The sequence below is a fragment of the Mauremys reevesii genome, linkage group 1 (genome assembly GCF_016161935.1).
Source record: "Mauremys reevesii isolate NIE-2019 linkage group 1, ASM1616193v1, whole genome shotgun sequence".
NCBI classification, from domain to species: domain Eukaryota; kingdom Metazoa; phylum Chordata; order Testudines; family Geoemydidae; genus Mauremys; species Mauremys reevesii.
Window position 1 is genome coordinate 63,087,245 of NC_052623.1, and position 20,306 is coordinate 63,107,550.

General features: G+C 43.8%; 2 protein-coding genes across 2 annotated transcripts in view; one reads left to right on the forward strand and one right to left on the reverse strand.

Moving 5' to 3' along the window:
• Positions 1–4,910: 4,910 nt before the first annotated feature.
• NUDT15 (nudix hydrolase 15) lies at positions 4,911–8,741 on the reverse strand. The gene is made up of 3 exons (XM_039530499.1): positions 8,494–8,741; positions 8,126–8,322; positions 4,911–7,294 (listed from the first exon to the last, which is right to left on the reverse strand). The coding sequence occupies exons 1-3, from the start codon at positions 8,643–8,645 to the stop codon at positions 7,155–7,157; spliced, it is 489 nt and encodes a 162-aa protein (XP_039386433.1). The 5' UTR covers positions 8,646–8,741; the 3' UTR covers positions 4,911–7,154.
• Positions 8,742–8,838: 97 nt separating this feature from the next.
• SUCLA2 (succinate-CoA ligase ADP-forming subunit beta) overlaps positions 8,839–20,306 on the forward strand; it is a 67,721-nt gene continuing 56,253 nt past the window's right edge. The window contains exon 1 of the mRNA XM_039530487.1: positions 8,839–8,983. The gene's annotated coding sequence lies outside the window, so the exon portion shown is untranslated. The remainder of the gene's footprint in view (positions 8,984–20,306) is intronic.

Here is a 20,306-nt window from a genome sequence, read left to right on the forward strand (position 1 = left end):
TCCAGGGGGAGTACTTCGTTGTAATCTGTGGAGGAGCCAGTGCTGTGCATAACCTGCATGAGGAATTTACTGCAGGTTTTGGAATGAACTGTTAAACAGCTACTGGTAATGGTACATTAAGTATATGCCCTACAGTTGTCATGTATGTGTTGGAAACCTGCCTTTCATTCACATATTTGTACATGAGGCTTTCTGATAAAATGGCAGCCTTGTGCACCATTTGCTTACTGTCTCACTTTCTGGTGCTAAAGTCACTGCAACCACCAATGCACTACTTAAAGCAGTAGTACAGTCATGAGGTATTGTTTTTTCAGGTTAGGCATCAGCTGTGGATCCCTGAAACACTCATGGGCTGCTGGACAAAATGTTTTACCCTAAAAATGTAGCAGCTGCAAGGTCTTTATATTGCTGTTGATGTCAGCGCTTTCTTCGGCATTTGATAGCATCACATCTTTTGCCGTTTTTCTGCAGCTAGGATTGCTAAAAACTACATCCATATCCCACAGTTAATCTTAAACATGTGCTTTAAGAGCCTTTCTGCTAAGTATATGTTGTTCTTCAGTCCGATCCAAAGCACATATTTCTCTGTACTTAGCCTCTGCATCAGCCATTGCTACTATTTTCCCATCCATTAGAGCAGGGGTAGGCAACCTTTGGGCACGTGTGCTGAAGGCGGCATGCAAGCTGATTTTCAGTGGCACTCACACTGCCTGGGTCCTGGCCACTGGTCCGGTGGGCTCTGCATTTTAATTTTAAATGAAGCTTCTTAAACATTTTAAAAACCTTATTTACTTTACATACAACAATAGTTTAGTTATATATTATAGACTTATAGAAAGAGACCTTCTAAAAATGTTAAAATGTATTACTGGCACGCGAAACCTTAAATTAGAGTGAATAAATGAAGACTAGGCACAGCACTTCTGAAAGGTTGCCGACCCCTGCATTAGAGCCTCTGTGAGGCAATTTATGAACAAACTCCAGCTGACTTGCAAAGCTTGTAGGAGTAAAATCAGTATTTGTTTCCATTGCTTTTCCATTTTGACACAACACATTACATACATTCTTGCTGTAGCATTCAATGTGATACACAGTGTGGTATGCGTGGGGGTCTTTTGGGACAATGCACCTACTTCATTTTACTTTCTATGCAACGTTCTTGCTAACAGTGACCGCTTCATACAGTTTCTCACCTGTCTCAAGTATTGAAACTGTAGTTAATGGATGCCTTTGGGCTTCCAGCTTACCCCAAAAGAAGCAGGTGTTTTTTTCAAAACATGCCATGGGGCCTCATATAAGGTGAATCTTGCTCACAGCTGGCACTTGTCCCAGCATCAATTTTTTACTGATATCTCGAACCTTGCCAAATTCAGTTTATGGGTGCACTTCTTAGAGCATGTAAGGTGCCGGTCCTCTGTGGTATTCTCCAAAGATTCAGTTGCTACTAGTCTGTATCTTCATTTCCCCATTGATGCTTAAAAATGACAAAGCCCAAAGTAAAAATAATATTCCTGGAGGAATTCTACACCAAAAGATTAAAAGTTCTGCACACAATATTTTAAAATCCTTTATATTTTGTCAAAATAACAGTATAATCACTCGTTTCAATCATTTTGAGTAATTTATTTTAAAATACCTGTCAACAAGTATGTAAACAATACACACAACAACAAAGATTCCCCCAGGAGTAGAGAGTTAGGGAATCCCCTATGACAACCCAGTTCCAGTTGGGGGGGTGCTTCATGGGGCCCCCAGATACCTGCACTCCCCTCCCCCCAGAGCCCAGCTGCGAGGCATCCCCTGGCCCAGCCACGGGGCACCCCAGACACCCACACCTGTTCTCCCAGAACCCAGCTATAGGGCAGTCCCCCAGAGCCCAGCTGTGGGACACCTCCATCCCCCCAGCCCAGACACCTGCACCCCCAGAGCCTTTACTCCACCCAGCTTCCTTGCTGTCCTGGTGCGGCCTGGCCATGCCCTTTCTCAACCTTTGCCAGAGCAGGATCTCCCCAGCCCTCTCCCGTCCCCGGGAAAATGATGAAGCCCAGCAGCCAGAGTATGCAGAGGCTCCACTCACCGCAAGCTGGGCTCTACAGAATCCAGTGGCCCCTACTGGTGGCCAGCAGTTCTGTAGCCCCAATTCTGTAGGGGAAACATGGAATTCTGTGCAGTGGTGCAGAAGTCCCCCAGGAGTAAAATAAGGATGCTGTAATAAGTTACTTGGGGATTGTAATTAATTGTTATGTAAGGTATATTATGTAACTATAGGCTTACCATTTGGGGGTGGATTCCAGTAATTTCTAACTGAAAAATGTCTCAACCAGCACCTCATTAAAACTCTTTTGGCTTAATAAATAAAGGTGATAATACCACTCAACAGCTACTTTTTTTTTGTCAGTGATGGTAAATCAACTTGAAGCACCCCCTTCCCTTTATAGAAATGTATAACATTAAAAAAATTAATCCAGTATCATGTTCTGATCACTAACTGATAAAGTACTGTCAGTCGAGGGCTAAATTTAACTTTGTAAGGGCAGCATGTTTGACATGCCTTTGTTGAATATAATTAAAAACAACTTTTAAACATTCTCAAATATATATATTTACATAATTGTTCTAGGTTTGTCATGTTTGTACCACTGTGCTTGTGAAAGAAAGGGCTTCTGAATTATATCCACCTTGACCCACTTCCAATGACATTGTATTATCAAAATTTCCCCCAACCAGATGACATGGAGCTGGGAGCCAGGGGGTGCAATGTTCCCCCCCGCCATGCTGCAGAGAGAGATACTACTGAAGTTATGATTCAGTAGATTTTTACTAAACTAGTAACGGCTGCCTTACCTTTCTATCATTAACTTACCCACAGATTTGCACGTGCTCCAAGATTAAGGTGGGAGATAGACACCTGTTTAGCCAGCGAAAGGTAAAGTAAAATTAGGCAAAGGAACTAGATCAGCATTCCTCAAATACACCAGGGGCTTTTCTTGCAGCCACAGCCTCCTGGGCTCTGATATGGGGGGGGAGGGTGGGCGCAAAGCAGCAGCCCTTCCCTGTTGTTTCTAGAGGTGTTGGCTGCTAGGGCTGCAAGTAGGGGTAAGCTTCTTTTGGGGTAAGCTGGAAGCCCAAAGGCAGGCCAGGGGTGGGCAAACTTTTTGGCCCGAGGGCCACATTGGGGTTGCAAAACTGGTTGGAGGGCTGGCTAGGGACGGCTGTGCCTCCCAAAACAGCCTGGCCCCGGCCCCTATCCACCCCCCTCAGAACCCATGACCCAGCCAAGCCCCCCTGCTCCTTGTCCTGCCCCACTCCCAGACCTCTGACTGTCCCCACCCCCTCACAAGCCCCCTGGGATCCCACGCCTATCCAACCTTCCCTGTCCTCTGACCGCCCCCCTCCCACAAACTTCCACCCCATCCAACCATCCCCTGCTCCCTGTCCCCTGACTGCCCCCCAGGGCACCCTGCCCCTTATACAACCCCCCAACCCCCTTATCACGCTGAGCAGAGCATGCAGAGCAGCATGTCTGGCTGCCATGCTGGCCGGAGCCAGACAGGCTGCGGCTCTGCTTTGCAGGAACGCACAACTCCGCCGCCCAGAGTGCTGCTGCCCACACGGCAGTGTGACTCTGTGGGGGAAAGGGGACAGTGGGGGAGGGACTGGGGGCTAGCCTCCCTGGACAGGAGCTCAGGGGCCGGGCAGGATGGTCCCACAGGCCATAGTTTGCCAACCTCTGGGTCAGACCCTGACCTCTCTGGAGACAGCTGGGGCACAACACTGGAAGAGCAGGCAGCTGGTGAGTTCCTCACTTTCGAGGGGTGATGGGTCTCAGGCTTTGGGTTTCCCCCCTGGGATGGCAAGCTCTGGCTGTTGGGCTTTAGGCTCCAGCCCTGGGGTCTGGCTGCATGGCGGCAGGCCCCAGTATCTGGCCATGCAGTTTCAGGCTTCATCTCCTGGCCACGAGGCTTTGGACATCAGGCTCTAGCTCCCCCCTGTCTTCCCTGGACCCCCCACCACAATCATCCCTGGCTCCTACTGTCTCCCCCGACCCACCCATCCAGGGCTTAATTTGTCCCCAGCTTTCCTGGGACTGAGTAAGTATGCTGTGAAAAGTGAGAGTTGTACGTTTGTTTATATCACTTTTAACAGACTTACTAGCTAGCAATAAATAAATTACAATGATTTGGACATGTCATTCATTCATTCAACAACAGATCTCCATAGTCTTCTATCCTGGGCCATTTCCACTGCAGTGCCTGTCTGGTGATGTTGGTAGCCCCACCTTCTCCTTCTAATTTCTTCCTCTGCTGGGAGTTGATGGGATCTGGAGAATCCTTCTGAGGCAGCTATTAATGCACTCTCTTCATGTCCTGAATACAGCAACATTGGACATGTATATGTGCATATTTATTTGTTTTTCCTAAAGCTAATCAAATATTTTAGGAAAAAGTGTGAAAGCAGCCACCAGAAAGCATTGGGGGCCGCACTCTTAGGCCACCAAAATTTTGTCCTGAGAGTCCCTGAACTAGATGGTCTACAATAGTGGTCCCCAACCTCTTCAGACAAAGGACCATGGCGGCGGCGGAGCATCCGCCGAATTTTGGCGGCAGCGCCTCTCGATGACGTCACTTGCCGCCAAGTGACATCATCAAGAGGCGTCACCGCAGAAACGCTGCAGAAATTCGTCGGAATTTCAGCGGATACTCCACCGCCGGCCAGGACGCGGGCGCAGTTAGATGCCTCCATGGGCACCGGGTTGGGAACCCCGGTCTACATACTCTGTATGTTGTGTGAGTCTGAATGCAATAGGACAGTTTTGACACATTTCAACTGGACATGTGTTATTTTGTGCCCAACATTTTACCTTGTAGCTCTCTGCTCATTAGCAATGCAGACAAAAAATTAATCCATGATGAATTAATTCATAGCTATAAAACATTTATTGCAACATAAAACAATTTTTAAATTAGGCCTGTCCCTTCGCATTAGTGATCAGTGTCTTCCAGAAACTAAGTTAGTACTCAATAATTTAATTTAATCTCTTCCTTTATTACCCTTTAGATTGATGGACAGGAGATCTGTCACCTCTTCTGACAGCCTTGTTTTTTAACATCTGGATGAGATAATTTCAAACTGCCTAAACAGTGTACATGAAGTGTTGCCGTCAGGAAGATAACCTTAAGTAACTTTCTGCAAAGGAAAATAACTCTTACACAAATACACTACAGTAAGATAAGTTTCAGTGAGTTTTAAATTGCAAAACTATTTTTAGCAATAAATAATCTTACCACTTTATGGAATGAACATTTTTTCTACAAGACGTTACATATAGTTAAGCAGCACATTAAAAAAAATATTTCCCAGTGGGAGATTAGTTATAACCCATTGTGCCGTAAAACCTTCCAATCACATGCCATCAACTTAGTAGTAGAAGCAGTAAGAATCTTCTAAGTAAATGGAGCTGACTTTGCTTTGCATATAAAGTGTGCAAGTGACTCACATACCGTACTTTAATACTGTTCATTTTAAAATTGAGTTTTACCTGAAAATGATTATCAATGCATTTGTCATTCTTCCTCTACATGCATTCTATGCAAGTGGTACAACCAATATTATCGCCCTTTCTCCACCCCTCTTTCTGAATGTATTTTGTGGCTATAAAATAGACTGTTAAAGACGATGCTTGAAGAGGAAAAACTGAACTAGTTCTATGAAGTTTTATCCAATAGATATTTAAAATCATAATTTATTCTGGAAAATGCAGTCAATGGAAAAACTCCCACTGACTTCAGTGGGATCAGGATTTGGCCCAGTCTGAATTCTTATTTATGGGTAAAATAGAATGGAAATCTTTAACTCAGTGCATATGAAATCTTTGCCTTTTGCAGTGTTACATGCTGCCAATTCATTTAAATTTTCAGTGTCAAATGGTTTGGTGATTAGGAGTTATCTGACCACTGTGTAATCATAGGGGCCATAGCTTTCTGTCCAGTTTAATGGTGGCTGCACTCCTTATCTGAAGAGTGAATTAGTAACAGTCTACCCAGTAGGAGTGATCATGAACAAGATTTAGAAGTTTTATGGTGTCAGTCGGCTATAGCATTCTAGCACTTCAAAGAATTAAAATATACAGCAACATAATTCACAACAAACACTAAGCGCCCTGTGCTGAAAAGTTCCCATGTTAGAACCATAATTAAGACTCAAAAGAAAGTCATGTCTGCTGCCACTATGCCTTGCTTATTTTATTTTCATGCTAAATGTGATAAATATTTTGAGGTCAACGTGTTTAGCAATATTAACATATGCTATTTGCCTTTTTATACACACAACTTTCCTTTGTGAGAAAGATATTATGCATGGGCATCAAAGGGAGATTAGCAGGATATAAGATTTGTTTGTGTGTTAACATTTTATAGCAGAGTGAACGTTTACTAACAAATCAGGTTTCATACCAAAAAGACTTCCCACCATGTGGGGTCCTAGAACTTTCCCCCATTCCTGTAAGCTAAGATATCTTTTCCCCACTCATTATATTCCTGCTTTTCTCTTCAGCACTTAGCATGCTTCTGCAGCCAGTACAAGACACAGACACCCTCCCCCCGCCCAACAAAAAAACTTTCCATGTGGCGGCCAGTGGCATCAACTAAAATAATACAGGCTGATGTGAGGCTACAGTCAAGGTCTAGAAGTTGTTCTCACAACTATGACTGCAGAGTCACAGCAAACAAGCCTTCTTTACTTTAAAACGAAAAACAAGAAGCTGAATGAAAGGGAAACTAAGTTTCTCCTGGGCTTGCTCCTGCAAACCCTTCCCTCATGAATAGTTTTTTATGAGTAGTTCCACAGACATTAACGGGACATATATAAAAGTTTATGGGGTAAGACACTAGAGTGCTAACAAATACATAGGATCCTGTAAAATAAGATAGCACATTTAATCTTTTTACTTTGAGAACATGTTTAACATTGAATGGCTCCAAAAGGAGTCCCATCTATTCCTGGGATACAAGGATGGTGACTGTGACAGAGACTCCAGACGTTAAAGATTGTAAAGCACTGCAACATCTTTCTGACTTTGGCATGGACAGAATGCTGGGGGAGAGCACAAGATATCCCTGTCTTTTACACACTATACAATGAATTTACTATGCCATCTAGTGGTGATTTCCTGTGTATCCCCTGAGATGATTAAAGTCTTCTGTAAAAGGACTGTAACCTTGTTCCTTTAAACAGCGTAAAGACCAGAATAGTTGATCTAGTGGAGGAAATTCTTCCCATTTAACCCATTCCCAACCTGTACAGAAGAAAGAGGAAAAAGTGTCAGAGCCTGTAAAACAACTAGAGAGGGGAAATACCATCCCAATACATTTACAAGGGCAGTGCTAGTGCAGAAATTACATCTGCAACATAAATGTAACATCCTGCACTATAACAATCAGAAAAAATGGCACGAGAAATCCACAAAATTTTCTGAGATGTGTATCTAGTCCTTTATTCAAAGAAAGTGATTCAGGGTGGACATAATTTACCCCCTCTTCCTCCTGCAGGGCCTATGTTGGCACAGTTCTCTGTTAGGGCTTATACTTTAACACAACGTGAGATGAGTTGGGGAGCCTTGCTTTGGATATGATCTTAAATGCAGATCTCCTAAAACTAGAGCTGCGATTTGTACACAGATCTTGGGAGGAAGATGGGGACTCTCTCAGTAGGCAGCCTGCCCACCCAGGCTACAGTGCTCCTACTTCGGCTGACAGAATCCCATTCTCCAGGGGCAGGGAAGCTACTGAGATGGATCAGGCCAGGAGACTTTATTTTCCTGTCAGCTGATGGGCTCCCTCCTGCTCAGGATCTCAGATGCCCTGGGAGTATCCGTTTCGGGATCTATTTATGTAGGCGACTGCCCCTCGGCTCTGCTGTTTGCCGTGGAGATGGAGCAGAGGATTTACCCCTTTCATGGCTGCGCGGGAAGAAGCCGGTGTAAGGGTCTCCCCGGCCCGGGATGCTAACGGCGCTCACACCGGGCCGGGCTCTGAACACTTGGGTTCAGCGGTGGGTGCGCGGAGCGTTTCCCCTACTGCTGTAGGGGGGCGGGGAGCTGCCCTGCTCCCGGCCTGGCCCCTCTTACTCTCGTTTTTCTCGGGCTCGCGGTTCCTGGGCTCGGGCTCGCGCTCCGTGTCCACCTCCCCCTTCATGAGGATGGTGACGTAGTGGTACCGGTCCGGGGCGCTGACCGCGTTCACCGCCGAGGCGAAGCGCACGTTCTTCAGGTGCAGCGCGGCCTCCTCCAGGGTCTCCCGCCGCGCGCACTGCGCCAGGCTCTCCCTGCGGGCGGGGGGAAGGGTGAGAGCGGACACCACAGACCCTCCCCCCCCCACTGCTGTGCGTCGCGCTCACTTCACCGCTCGCCTGGCGCGCGACCGCCGACGCTGCGGGACGCCGGGAAGCGCGCGCGGTGGTGGAAGTGGGGAGGGCGGGACGGCGCGCGGCTCCTACCCGAATTCCAGGTGTCCTCCGGGAAGCTGGTAGGTGCCGGCCCCGACGGTGCCTTTCCTCTTGCCCAGGAGGACGCAGTCGGGGTGGGCGGGGCTGGTAATCACCACCCCCACGCCGACCCCGGGACGCGCCGGCACCGGGACACCCTCCATGCTGTCGCCGGCGAGTCACGACCACGTGACCGGAGGGACACCCCGCCCCCCCTTGGCGGTTCCCCGCTCGGAGCCTATGGCGAGCAGTCAGGAAGTGACCTACAGCGAGACTCCTCCAATCCAGAAGGCCCCGATGCCGCCGTCGGAATTTGCCGGCAGTTTCGAAGCTGCGCATGCGCGGAGAACGAGTTCGGAAGTCAGTTATTGACTGAAGCGCTCGTGACGGCTGTGTCCCAGTGCATGCGCAGTAGTGGCAGCGTGAAGCCCCTGGCGAGGGCTGTGTGGGTACGGGGCAGGGCACGGCTGCCAAGCAGAGTCCATGGACTGATGACGCAGACGTGAGTTCAGTAACAACAGAACATGTATTTATTACTGGAAAAGGGGATAAGGCAGCTCTGCTCCTGGCACTGCTGACCCCAAGTGCTTTTGCTCACCCTGAGCAGGACCCAAGTGCCTCTCTGCTGTCCCTGCCCTGACCTACCTCTCCGCGTTACTTCCTGGGTCAGGGGTCCTTCTTCCCCTCTGGGAAGAACTGCGCCTTTAAGGGGTTGCTGTCTGGATGTCTGCCACAAACAGTCATAGACCCAGTCAGCACAGTAACTTGGTTACACTTCTCCCCCTTTTGAAAAAGACACATCTTTTGGTCTGCATATCAAACAAAATAATCAAAAGAACAAACTATGAAAACATGATACCCTTACACCAAACTGGTGTCCCCATTGCTATGCTTTGAAAGAATATGTCACTTGTCATAATCAAGGGTGGGGTCAATCAGTTTTCTGGCACTACAGTCAGTGCAGGTTGGGCACCATTGCCTCCACAGTTGCTGTCCATCCTAGGTATGAGCTTCTCGATTCCAAGGTGTCTCCCATCTGGTCGCATGCAGCATTGCCAACATCTGGTACACCCTGTTGAATTATGCAATTGTGCACCCATGTAATTTTACACATAAAACGTATTGTCACATAATATTGCATAATATCACTTAACAGAGAAAGACCATGAAAAATGTGGGATCAATGCTCAAGGGAGCATTGATCAATTTTGCTAGAAAATGCCAAGAGAAAGGTCCCAAATTGCAAATACACCAGCAAAAGAGAGAGTAAAATATTTTCTTGGACAGGTGTTTGAAGATGGTGGAAAACTCTTGCAAAATGTGCAATGTTGTTCTGGACCATCAGAGGAAATTGACAATTGCAAACCACCTCACCAAAGCACAGAAGTATTTAACAGGAAAAGCTGCACTGCAGGGAGAGTCACAAAAAATGCAGTGTACACTTTCAACGTGTTTCAACACAACCACAATAGCATATTGTGAACACTTGGATGTTGTCTGTGATATGGTCTTAATTTGTGCCACTGTAAACATACGGTTATCTAAAACGAACTGTCATTTCATATGTCAGTTTCTAAACACCTGACTCAGGAATGGTACTGCAATTCTAAATCTTAAAGCTGTCTACATCACTGAGAGAGATAAACTTAAGTACAAAGTGAAGGATAACTGTGTGTCAGTTATATTTGATTAAATGACTGATGACAAGGGCCGCACTATGTACTTAACATTACACTTGCACCACTAGTAAGAGATAGAATGGGAAGGTGTTCTCCTATCTTGCTGATATACACTTCATGCAGAAAACAAATCTGTCACAAGCAGTTGTTCAGACTGTGCAAAACTATGAAATTGCTTACAACAGTGTGAGCAGCAAAGAATCCTGTGGCACCTTATAGACTAACAGATGTTTTGCAGCATGAGCTTTCGTGGGTGAATGGTTGTTTTTGATGTGGATAATGCCGCGTACATGAAAAAAGCTTACAAAACTGTCTGGACTGTTTCCCAATAGCATCCACATAACACGCCTTGCTCACATAATCAATCTGGTGGGGGGAAATTATCATAAGCCATTCAAGGATGTCAATGCACTGATAAAAGCTTTCTCACAAATGTTCTATATGGCAAGGGGCAGGAAGATGAGGCACTTAAATGTCAGGCAAGAAGTTCCCAGTGCAACAGTGGCACCACACCCAGTAGCATCTAGGGAACAGCTGGTTTGTTGCTGTTCAGTACCATGAAAAGCACTTTCAAGATTATCACAGTTTTGCTGAAGAAGAAGTGTGTGTGTGTGTGTGTGGCAACTTGGTATCACATTCATTGTGGGAACTTGAAAGAGCTGTCAGATGAAATGCAATGTTTAATGCTGAAGATTGTGTTGCATTTTGTCAATGAAATGTGCTAGCCAATCATTGACCTAATGGCTACATTTGAAAGCAGGAAACCATGCAGTCTCTTTGCTTTTAAGAAAATGGAAGAACTGCTGTTTGAGATGCATACTCAGTTTTCAGAGGAAACCACTCAAAGGTTTGAGAGCTGAAGATATCAACAATGTAACCGATCAAATTAGCAAGTTGGTGCACCAGTTTTGTTCGGTTGTTGACAATTCAGTGGAAAAGCTGAAGAAGCACATCAGTAATACTGAGGGTGCACAGCCCTCAATTAATTTCCTGAAATGCACAAGGATTTTCAATCCTACAAGACTTCCTTAATGTCTCATGTCAAGGAGTGTTACACTGGCAAACCAGCTAAACTATGTATGACCCCTAACAACTTAACAAAAGGCACTGCATTTGTAATCAGACAATTCACGGGTGTGAATTTCAAAGAGATGTAGACCAGCAATCACTAACCTGTTCATTTGTAGTAATAGGAATCAAGGGAGATGCTAAATGTGTTTGACTGTGTACCTATATCCTGTAAGATGTTTACCAATATATCCAAATTGGTTTGTAGATGCTAAGTCCCATTCATGTCTTAATTGCCTTTACATTATGTATGCGACTGTCTTCAGTTAACCTGAAGATCAAAGATGTGAGACATTGCAGAAAAATGGTACTATTACCTATATTGTCTTTAGTTTATCTATCCCTGTTATACTGGATGATCAGCAGTTCCCTTATGTAAATCAGTACAACTGGATTATCTGGGTATGCATAGGAAAAGAAAGGTAAACTTCAAAGGATGGGTCAGTGTGTACTCAACAAGAAACATATGCAGTCACATGCTGTGCTCAAAACACTTGACAGCCTGTTTCAGCTGTAAAAGAGAAACCTCAGGCCTGATCCTGCTATCTCTAGTCTGCTGAACTTTAAACAGGGAAAGTTTAAGCCCTGTGACTGAGATCTTCCAAGTAGTTACTTGGAATAGCCTGGAAAATGCATGGAATTGGAAAGACTCTACATCTAAGATGCCATTTGGATTATACCCTTTGGAATGATTCCAGAAAGACTTTTGTGCAAACCAGCAAACTCACCACCAGTGCTACAAATCTAATCTAAGGACTTTGCAATCATTTTTAAAGTATATGGTCTCTTAACCACTCAATAACTATCTTATTTTCTTTTATTAACAAATCTTTAGTTAGTTACTAAGGATTGGCTGACAGCATGATATTTGGGCAAGATCTGAAATATATATTGAGCTAGGAGTAAGTGTTTGATCCTTTTTACTTACTGTGCTAGTATTTTGATAAGCAGTATGAGAGAAGAACCAAATATAACAGCATAATAATTTTGTTACATTGCACAGTACTTGAGATACAGAATGGACCCAAAGCATTCTTTAATTGTTTTTTGTTTTGCCCTGGACTTTGAAAAGATGTGAGTATCTAATTTACTGCAGAAAAAGGGTCATTTTGCTGAAAATTATAAAAACTAATCTCAGTTTAACAAGTCCTTATTTAACAACTTTAGTCTGAAAAATTGCATCTCCTAGGTCACTTTTTGTTCAGGGAATGATAAAGTGCTACATTAGAGTCTGATCAAATGTGCTATATGAATAAAAAAATATTTCTAAAGAATGTATATGCAAAGCTGCTGTGCCTTGTCTTTCAACAGCAATACCAAAATATCTACTTTAGAATCATAGAATATCAGGGTTGGAAGGGACCTCAGGAGGTCATCTAGTCCAACCCCCTGCTCAAAGCAGGACCAATCCCCAACTAAATCATCCCAGTCAGGGCTTTGTCAAGCCTGACCTTAAAAACCTCAGCCTCAGATCACTGATTCACCCTCGCAACCTGTTCAGTGTCCTATCCAGAGCTCTAATTATCCTCAGCCTCTGTAAATGGTTCAGGCATAAAAACAAGCATTTTGATCTGTGTCTTCCCATTCTGGAGGCTCTGTGCTGCATGACACTCTCTTCACTGCTGTCATCTGCCATTTTCCTTCTTTTGCCTGCTACTTGCTGATCCCACTAGCTGCTACCAATATTGTGTAGCCTCTTGGTCTCCTCCTCCTGGCTAGGAAACAGACAGGCAGAGTTCTTGCAAATTGCAATGATGACACAGGCACAAGCTCAGTAAACTGCAGAACTTGTAAGGTCACTGGAACTAGGAGTCCTGGGGGTGCAGTAGCTTCTATCATATACAGTGTTTCAGCAGCCCCACTATAAAAATTGTTCCAATGCCCCTGAGAATATGTATTTATTATTGGAAGAGGAGACAGCAGCAGCTCCCCTCCTGCTGCTGGTGTCGCTGACTCCAATCCCTTTCAGTATTTTGGGGTAAGTCTTTCACAGTCCTGCTGAGGTTGTTCCACTTTGTATAAAATACCCATCACCACCTGCTCCTCAGCTGTGTTTTGTAGGGGGACTAATTTGGTAGGCATGCCCTTAGGTGGCTTCTGAGAATGCCTATGAGATCAGGCCCCAAAGGCAAGATAGGCAGGGGAATGCCTATTTGGAGAATTCCAACAGAGCTTTAGGTTCTGAGATGCTTGGCAGCATCAGGACTTAAGTAGCTTTACACGTGCCCACAGGCATAAATTTAGGCACCTACAGGTTTAGGTGGCAGCTGAGCAGGGGTTTTGAGAGTCTAAATTTTGGATTTAGGCTTTTTAAGTGGCAATTGTTAGGAGTCTAAGGGCATGGCTACACTTGCAGATGTAGAGTGCCGAGAGTTAGACCAGCCCTCAGACCACAGCAGGGAAAACGCTGCAATGTGTACACTGTCAGCTGCAAGCACAGTGGCATGGCCACATTAGCAGCTCTTGCAATGCCACAGAGAGCAGTGCATTGTGGTAGCTATCCCAGTGTGCAAGTGGCTGCAGTGTGCTTTTCAGATCGGGGGTGGGGTGGAGTGTGAAAGGGAGTGTGTTGTGTGTATGTGGGAGGAGAGACTATGTTTTGGGGGGCAGAGAGTGTCAGCATGCTGTCTTGTAAGTTCAGACAGCAGCAGACCCCCCCACCTCTCTCTCTCTCACACACACACACCCTCTGCAGCAGGAGCATTCCACAGTAATGGTTTGCTTTGTCCTGGAGCAGATAAGCATGCCAGCTATCAGAAATGGAGCTTTGAAAGGGGATATCCACATGCCTGCAGCTGAGTTCAAAACAATGATGAGTGTGGCCACTTGACTTCAAGGGATTATGGGATGTTTCCAGAGGCCAGTCACAGTGCAGTAATGCAACACGTCATCCACACTGACACCTGGGCGTTTCAGCTGGGGTGCAGCAAGCTTTATGCTACTCGTGGAGGTGGATTACCAGGGGCGCTCCATCTGCAGAGTCCAGGCACTCTATGTGCCTCGCCAGTGTAGACACCTCAGGAGTTAGGGCGCCCAGGGCAGATTTAATGCACTCTTAACTTGCAAGTGTAGCCAAGGCCTAAATTCTTTGTGGCACTAGCCTTGGATACTTAGATATTTGGGTGGTCACTTTTATATAACTAGGCCCAATTGAAGTCAACAGGAGCTGTGAATGCACCCAGTGTTAGAGGCCATTAGAGAAAATAATCAGGCATCCAATGACATGTTCAAGGTAATACAGTGAGTTCCTGGCAGGAGGATTCCCAACTCCCAATCCACTGTTCTTTAGAGTTAAAGGATAGCTGTTAGTTGGGATGGTAACAGGATAGTTTCTTATTCTTCAGGAAACCTATGATTGCAAGTGGATTCAGATTTTTCCCCACACCAAGCTGTAGATCATAATGAGGAGTAATAAGAAAGTAAGAAAATATCTTGTTAGGATGATTCTGAAATGTACTTTCACACAGATTTCGTTTAACAATGTATCCAATTGTTCCCTTTAAAGTAGATCATGTTGAAGTTCTTGGAAATAGGCCTCAAATTTATTTTTATCTTTCATATTCTTTCTGTTTTTTAAGTCTGTCTATAACCCTTTTGAGAATATTCCCAAAATTTGCCCTTACCTTGACCCAGTCTCTGCTAAAATCTTTATCCCTGCATTAGTCATTTCCCGTCTTTGCTGTTGCAGTACCTTTTATAGACTTCATAAATCTCTATGTTATCACTACAAGAATCCAGAATGCTGTCTCAGCGCTGCTCTCTTGCTCTGGGAAATTGGATCATATAATCTCCATCCTCTGTTCTTTTTTTACTGGCTTCTGAGCTGCTCGGAATCCAATTAACATTTTCTTTCTTTGTTTTGCAAAACTTTCTGTAGGCTCATTTCAGCCATGTATATATCCATCTACTCCTTTTCTTCACTACTAATTTAGACCCGCTCTTAGTCCCCTCTTTGTGATCTGTTCACTTGTGTAGCTCTCTCCATTTATAACTACTTCTTCCCTAACCTCAAGATTTTGGGAGATTTTTTAAGCTGTAAGGACTGACTCTAAAACCTCTATACTTTTGATGGTTTAGAAGCCCTGAATGTTACTGGTTCCATGGTTGCAAGCAGTACAACTGTGAAAGTGACACTGGATAAACTAGTAGAGGGTAAATATAGAGTCCAGGCAAACCACAAAAAAGACATTGCTTCAGACCTTCTCTTCTGCAGAGTAGGAATATTTATTAATATTGAAAAGAGATGTCCATATAAGTGTCATACATGTCAACCAAGAGGAAAACCTCCGTTTCCTATTGCACACAGGTATATAAAACTCTTTCTCTCCTCCAAGACATTAAATCTATCTATGAAACCTTCCTTTTCTCTTTACAAGTTACTGTCTGTAAAATGTCTTGTGATTGTGTGTGTGAAGGATACCATATGAAAATAAAAATTATTTTATTGGTTGAATTTGCTCTCTTCAGTTTTTTTGTCTAGTTATTTTATGGGTTTTGCACAGAGCTTTGTGAAAAGTAAGAACATAAAAACATAAGACAGGTCATACTGGGTCAGACCAGTGGTCCATCTAGCCCAGTATCCTGTCTTCCATATAATTAAGGTTGCCTACTATTTTCTATTATAAGTCCCTGTTTTCATTTGCTTATAACTTTAGCACACTATAACCATTTGCACAAAGCTCAGTGGTTTGAGCATTGGCCTACTAAACACAGGGTTGTGAGGTCAATCCCTGAAGGGGCCATTTAGGAATCTGGGGCAAAAATCTGTCTGGGAATTGGTCCTGCTTTGAGCAGGGGGTTGGACTCGATGAGGTCCCTTCCAACCCTGATATTCTATGATTATAATATTTTTCCATATTTGCTCTCTGCCTCAGGCTGAATTGTTTTGGAAACAATTCAGCTGTTTTCAAAAATAAAATTCAGGAAAGATAGATCATTTTGCTTTAGTGACTCTAGGGTTTGGAGTGGGAACTTTAAATTGGGCAAGGAGGTGGTCCTGGAGTCTTGAATGAAAATCCACCCAGATTTGCTGTATAAAACTCTGAAACTCACTATATGCACATATTCATTAGAGGTTTTGAGAAGCTGTTCACTAAAATGTCTGAGCATTCCATTCCCAGCAAAGACTGTGCCGTAGCACGGAGCTCCATAATACACTAGTCACAGCCTGTGCCCAGGCACAGAGCTAGAATTCCAGATTGAGGAGACAAAGGCCTGGTCTACACTAGGGGGGGGTGTCGAACTAAGGTACACAAGTTCAGCTACATGAATAGCGTAGCTGAACTCGAACTACCTTATGTTGCCTGATTTGGGGAGGGTTAGTAGGGACAGTGGAATTTATCCACTTAATTTAGGTTTATTTATTAATTAATTTTCTAATTAATTAAGAATGTTAGTAATAATTAATAGGTATTAATAATATGGGTATGGCTCGCCAATATGTGTGATCAGAAGATAAAAGTTCGTCTTGAATCAGGCTTCACAGAATTTAATACAAGGAGATTGGGGTTTAACAGGAATTTACACTGAGACAAAGTTTAGTCAAACAAGACCTTTTATTTAAAAGAAGTAAATGTAAAATGTTAAAAGCAGTTTGATTACAAAGTTACAAAATATCACAGTTCTTTAAGAGATATGATATGATATTACACAGTTCTAATGCACTTTGCAGCAAATAGTACTAGAGTGAATTTCACACCTCTGCTAGAGGAAGTATAGTTATAAAGAAACTGGTTATGAATTAAACCCTTCTTAGCATAGATGCTTTAGAGGTGAAGTAGAAATTAAGAATTATTTCATACTTACAACTTTGAAAAGAATTAATACTATGACTTAGTATTGACAGCGTTCGTAGGAGGAAAAGGCTTCGAAGCAGGTTGAGACGACCAGGAAACAGAGAGATGTATCGATGTATCGCCTGCCCTAGTGGTGGATTATCACACCTTTTATAGGTAAAAATCCTTCCCTTTATGCCCAAATTTGTCTTTCCCCCATGGAAAGGTGAGGGTACCTGTTTTCATAGGCTGACCTTTGTGTACGTACTAATGACAACTATCTACGTATTTTGTGGTAGACTTGTTATATTTTGTGGGCAGAAATACCCTACTTTTGCACCTAACTAGGTGAAAGGTTAGCAGATATTCAGAAAGTCCCTAGACAATTTGCGTAGGTTTGTTTCCTAGTATCACTTTTCTGAGTAAGGGTCTTAAAGGTTGCTTTCAGCATCATAGAGGAAATAGGCCAGGATGTCTGGTTTAGAAGCTTCTAGGTATCTTGCATTTATAGCTATTGCAAATTCTATTAATCTATGCAGCCTACACACTTTTATCAAAAAGACATTTTATACAGACCAACAGATTAATCCTCAGGGCTACACGCCCCCCTTTGACGGGGTGGTTTACATAAAGAAACCCCGTCACCTAGGACTTAATATCTGTGGGGCCCTTTTTAGTTTCATACCTGGGCAAATTTTGGTATGTATCAGGAATGGGCACCATGTATATATATTCATCTTTATCCCCAGATGGTGCTCGTCTGTGCATTTGTTTAGGGGATTGTCTGGGTGTCTGTCTAAGTCTCTGCCTAGTTTTTGGCTTGGGTTTGTTGCGTTTATACAGCATATAACCTAACATAAGGAAATTAATCACAATCCCAATTCCTTGGATAATTATCCATACTTTTAATCCGAAATTTTCTCTGGAAGTTATTACAGGCTCATTCCCTTCATTCATTAATTGGGTAATAACTTGTTGGGCTTCATCCATATTGTTAGTAATTTGAATGAGGTGAGTCTCTTTACGAGTCATTAAGGATTTCAGTTGCAACCCTAATGGTGGAATATAAACCAGAAAAGTAGGTGTACCTTGAATAGTTAAATTCTGGTAATCAGGGTTAGACTGAATAATGGTAATGTTCTCAAAAATAGGAATAGGGGAAATAACTTGATTTCCTATTACTGTGGGTTGCTCTGGGGTAAAACAGAAATTTGGCTCTGTGACAGGACACTCCAAGGGACCATACTGGTACCTCTTTTGGTTGGTAACCACGCAAAATTGGTTCCTTCCAGCATAGGTCACCCTCTCCATCGGAGTCTTCCATGTGGTCAGCCTCACCAGGCATGACGATGATGAATTCTGTGCTTTCTCTCCTGTAGTCCACACAAAACAGTGTCTGTTTCAAACACATTACACCTACAGATATACTGGGGTCCCTTTTCAGAACAACAGGCCATCTGTGGTACCTTCCAAGTCTGAGTTGGAGTGTGATAGACTACCAGGGGAGGTGCATTAACGTGTTCCCTGTAGATGTCATCTTCGAGGTGACCTATAGAATGGATAGCAGCCAATTGCCTGTACACATCTCTGTCTGGGTCAAACACTGGTAACGAGACCGTGAATGAGACATACAAAGACCGTGCCATCATACAATCTTTTGTAAGAGAACAACTGTCTCGGTTGGGGTGAGGTGTCACAGATCCTATCTCTCTCATAGCACCCACTGACAAATGCTGGCATGCATCCAAACAAGTGGATCTTTCCTTTTCCAGCTTTTGAAAACATTTAGGACAATACCAACTCATTAGTTGTTCATCCTTAATTAAGTCAGGGACTTCTCCTAATTTTAAGGATCGTAATGCATCAGTAATTGTGCTTACAACATATTCCCCATATGCAGAACATATAATTTCTTTCCCCAAATCCCCTTAACCTGTTGAATTGGGTTGTTGACCAGTTCTGGATTAAGTATCATAGTCCGTTCCTTCTTTGTTGGTATGTTCTGTTGCTTGGGCTCAGACAACGGAGTAAGATCCGGTCGTCTGGTTTCCTGGGGTTGCAATAATTCAGTTTCAGACTTAATATTTTGGCATAGTCCTACCCTTAGAGCAACAATAAGGGTGTAATAAGTCAAAAATGTCAATGTCAATTTCATGGTTGCAAACTGCTGGGCTCCAATTGTTGCGATTTCGTCTGATCACTTAAGTCCTGAGGAGGAAGTTGCTCCTGCGACCTGGACGATCGATACAGCTTTAACTGGTTAGCATGATAAATCTTGTCTCTATTATGCTTTCCTCCTGTTATTCTGATCTTATATACTGCTGAACTGAGTTTATCAATGATTTGGAAAGGTCCAATCCATCGATTACACAACCCATGTTCTGGTGACTTATATGACAATAACATTACTTGATCTCCTACCTCCCAAGTATTCTCTCTCTGGTTTTTGTCAAAGTAAGCCTTTGCCTTACGTCTGGATTTTCCCAATTTAGCAGCTACCTGCAAGTGAATGTGATTTAAATGTTTTTGCAGATTTTGCAGGTAGGTATCCATTTTTATTCCCTCTAATTGAGTGCCACTAGCTTGCCAAATTAAATGTTCTGGTAATCTCATTGTTCGGCCTGTCATCACTTCAAAAGGTGTTTTATCAGTAGATGCAGCCGGTGTTGCCCTCAATGCCATTAAAATTAAAGGCATGAGGGTGTCCCAGTTACGTCCATTGGCATCAACCAGTTTCCTCAACATCACTTTTATAGTCCGATTGGTTCGTTCCACCATCCCAGATGACTGTGGTCTGTATGGGATGTGTAGTCTCTGCGGGACTCCCATCAATTTAAGACAATCCCTAAAGAACTGTCCTGTAAAATGTGATCCCTGGTCTGATTCTACCTTCGCAGGGATCCCCCAGCGAGAAAAGACTTGTTCTACCAAAACCTTGGCAGTGGCTTTTGCAGTATTGGCTTTAAGAGGAAATGCCTCTATCCACTTTGAGAAAGGATCGATAATCACCAATAGATATTGGTTACCTCTTTGGGTCCTTGGCAAAGGACCTACAAAGTCAATCTGCAAAGCCATCCACGGACCTTCATACACCTGGGATCTTAGTGGCGCATTTCTTTTGGATGGAGTAGGATTAGCTTGGGCACATGCCAGACAATTTTCACAATATTGTTGCACATCCATCCTAAGAAGTGGCCACCACCCTACAGATGCAAGACGTTGGACAGTTTTGTCCACTCCCTGATGTCCTCCTGTAGGAGTGTCATGGACCATGTACATCATTTCCCTTCGTAGGTGAGCTGGA

What these genes read in the sequence shown, in the direction of transcription:
- NUDT15 (XM_039530499.1), bottom strand. Translation starts at nt 8,645, where the DNA reads ATGGAGGGTGTCCCGGTGCCGGCGCGTCCCGGGGTCGGCGTGGGGGTG. An exon ending in GGAGGACACCTGGAATTCGG is followed by an intron (nt 8,323 to 8,493) that starts GTAGGAGCCGCG and finishes CCCCGCCCGCAG; the next exon opens with GGAGAGCCTGGCGCAGTGCG. An exon ending in CGAGCCCGAGAAAAACGAGA is followed by an intron (nt 7,295 to 8,125) that starts GTAAGAGGGGCC and finishes TCTTCTGTACAG; the next exon opens with GTTGGGAATGGGTTAAATGG.